The 1,968-nt window shown below is 37.6% G+C and overlaps 1 protein-coding gene across 1 annotated transcript; it reads left to right on the top strand.

Moving 5' to 3' along the window:
* The first annotated feature begins 335 nt into the window (after window positions 1–335).
* LOC145430860 (uncharacterized) lies at window positions 336–1,701 on the top strand. Its single transcript, XM_080305831.1, has 4 exons — window positions 336–473; window positions 888–1,029; window positions 1,176–1,248; window positions 1,424–1,701. Exons 1-4 carry the CDS (start codon window positions 395–397, stop codon window positions 1,463–1,465), a joined length of 336 nt encoding a protein of 111 aa, XP_080161957.1. The 5' UTR covers window positions 336–394; the 3' UTR covers window positions 1,466–1,701.
* Window positions 1,702–1,968: the final 267 nt, after the last annotated feature.

Raw genomic sequence — 1,968 nt, forward strand, 5'->3', positions numbered from 1 at the left:
ATGAATCATGCAGACCAGAGCTTGCTTCACAGCAGCTTAATTCGGCTACAACTGCTAATATTGCTGCTACTGCTATAAAATGTCAGTGCTTGTTGGATGACTATTCATATTTGGGTTTATGGTGCATATTATCAGGCTTCAACCCATTACAGAAAATGTTAGCTTGGAACAAACTAAACAACAACCCTCAGCACTGGAGGAAGAAAGCTACCAACCACAGCAGTGTGTGGTTGTCATGTTTCCATTGTGTGTCAATACATCACCAAACAGCCCCTAATTCAGTGACAAGCTTCAGTATATAAGATGACTCACTCTCACACTCTGACCAGTTCATCAACTGGTAACAAACAAACCTCAGATCCAGACTCATATTTGGTGCTTTCAGCGTCTGAACATGTGCCCGAGTCTCTCCACCGGCCGCCCGATTCTTCTGCTCTCCCTGAGTGTGGTGATGCTCATCATCGTATCAGAAGGTAGAGTTTTTGTGTATTTCTGGAGTTTGCTCTGTTGTGACAGTTCAGTATCATCAGCTAAAAGTCTGTTCATCAAAGTGGTTATGAATCTATCTGACCTTAATGCAACTCAACAACTGTCATTAGGAACTGAAACTACTGTAGATTGTAACAGAGCCGGTGTTTGTTGACACATTGCAGCTGACTACATTCGGGAATTTGTTTTAGCTACTTGGAGAAACTCTGGACAAATTTAAAGCACAACTTGAAGATTTTCATGGTTAATTAAAACCACTTGTTTTATATTATACATAATAATTAGTACAACATTTATGAAGCTTTATAAATCATCTGAGAACACAGTTCATTTTATCCTGTGTAAAGTCTGAAAAGCTCTGAATAATAATGAGTATAATGTGTGATGGTGTGTTGCAGGGGCTGGCCACGTGGAGAGTTCCTGCTATCATGCTGCTGAGTACTCTAAAACTAGGAAAAACAGCCATGTCGCACCTAACTGGACAAAAAACATCATCAGCTGCTTTAAACAAGACCAACAGGGCTGCACACCTGGCTACCTGTAAGCAGAACTTCCTTTGAATGTAAATAAAATGTAGTGCTGTATCCAAATATTAGCATTTTTGCATCTACATACGAGGAGTGAGCCTTTGATTTGCCTTTCTCTCTTCCTCTCTCTATACTTATTCCTTTCTTTTCTTATTCCAGGGTTAAAACAAGAGGAGGAAAGACATTTTTTCTCAAACCAGACACGAAGTGGCTGAAAAAGAAAATAAACGAGGTCAGAAACAAAATATAAATCAAACTGTGGGCACAAAGTCTAGAAAAAACAACATTTCCAACTGAAATATTCAGATTATAAATGAATTAAAAGGTTATACAAAGACTCTGGACTTTTCTAATGTTGCTCCTTCGTGTCTTCTTTTCATGTCACCTTCTCTCTTTCCACACCACAGAAAACTCTGCAGTGTCCTCCAGTGATTTCTAAAAGAAGCTGATGTGGGAACAAACAAAGTTGAAGCAAAGCAGCCACAGAAGCATTTTCCAGTTCAAACCTTTACAGAAACATCTGCTGAGAAACGTTTTATTATTTCTGTAAATTATTTGTAGAGCTTAACAATCAGATTTTTTTGGAACTGTTTAGTTAAGATGTTTGTAAATATGAATATTTCAAACGACCTTATTCTGTCTTCAAGATGAGATTGATGTTAAATTTTAATAAAAGTATTTAAAAGTCTGATTTGTTTCATTAGTCTGTGTGAGATTATTTATTATTTGCTGTCAGGATTTAAAGTGACAACACAACACTAACTGTCATAGTTAATGTGGGGAGGTACCCAGGGGCCATTTTAGACCATTTTGGGGGTGCTTCAGCAACCGCAAAATGAATCAAAGCACCCCCAAAGATTTCTTACTTTTTTGACAATATTTGCTGTTTGTGTGACACACTACTAAAAATATAAAAAGCATACAGTACTTGGTTGAGATGGAACATTTTAAC

This window comes from Astatotilapia calliptera, chromosome 9 (assembly GCF_964374335.1).
Source record: "Astatotilapia calliptera chromosome 9, fAstCal68.1, whole genome shotgun sequence".
NCBI classification, from domain to species: domain Eukaryota; kingdom Metazoa; phylum Chordata; class Actinopteri; order Cichliformes; family Cichlidae; genus Astatotilapia; species Astatotilapia calliptera.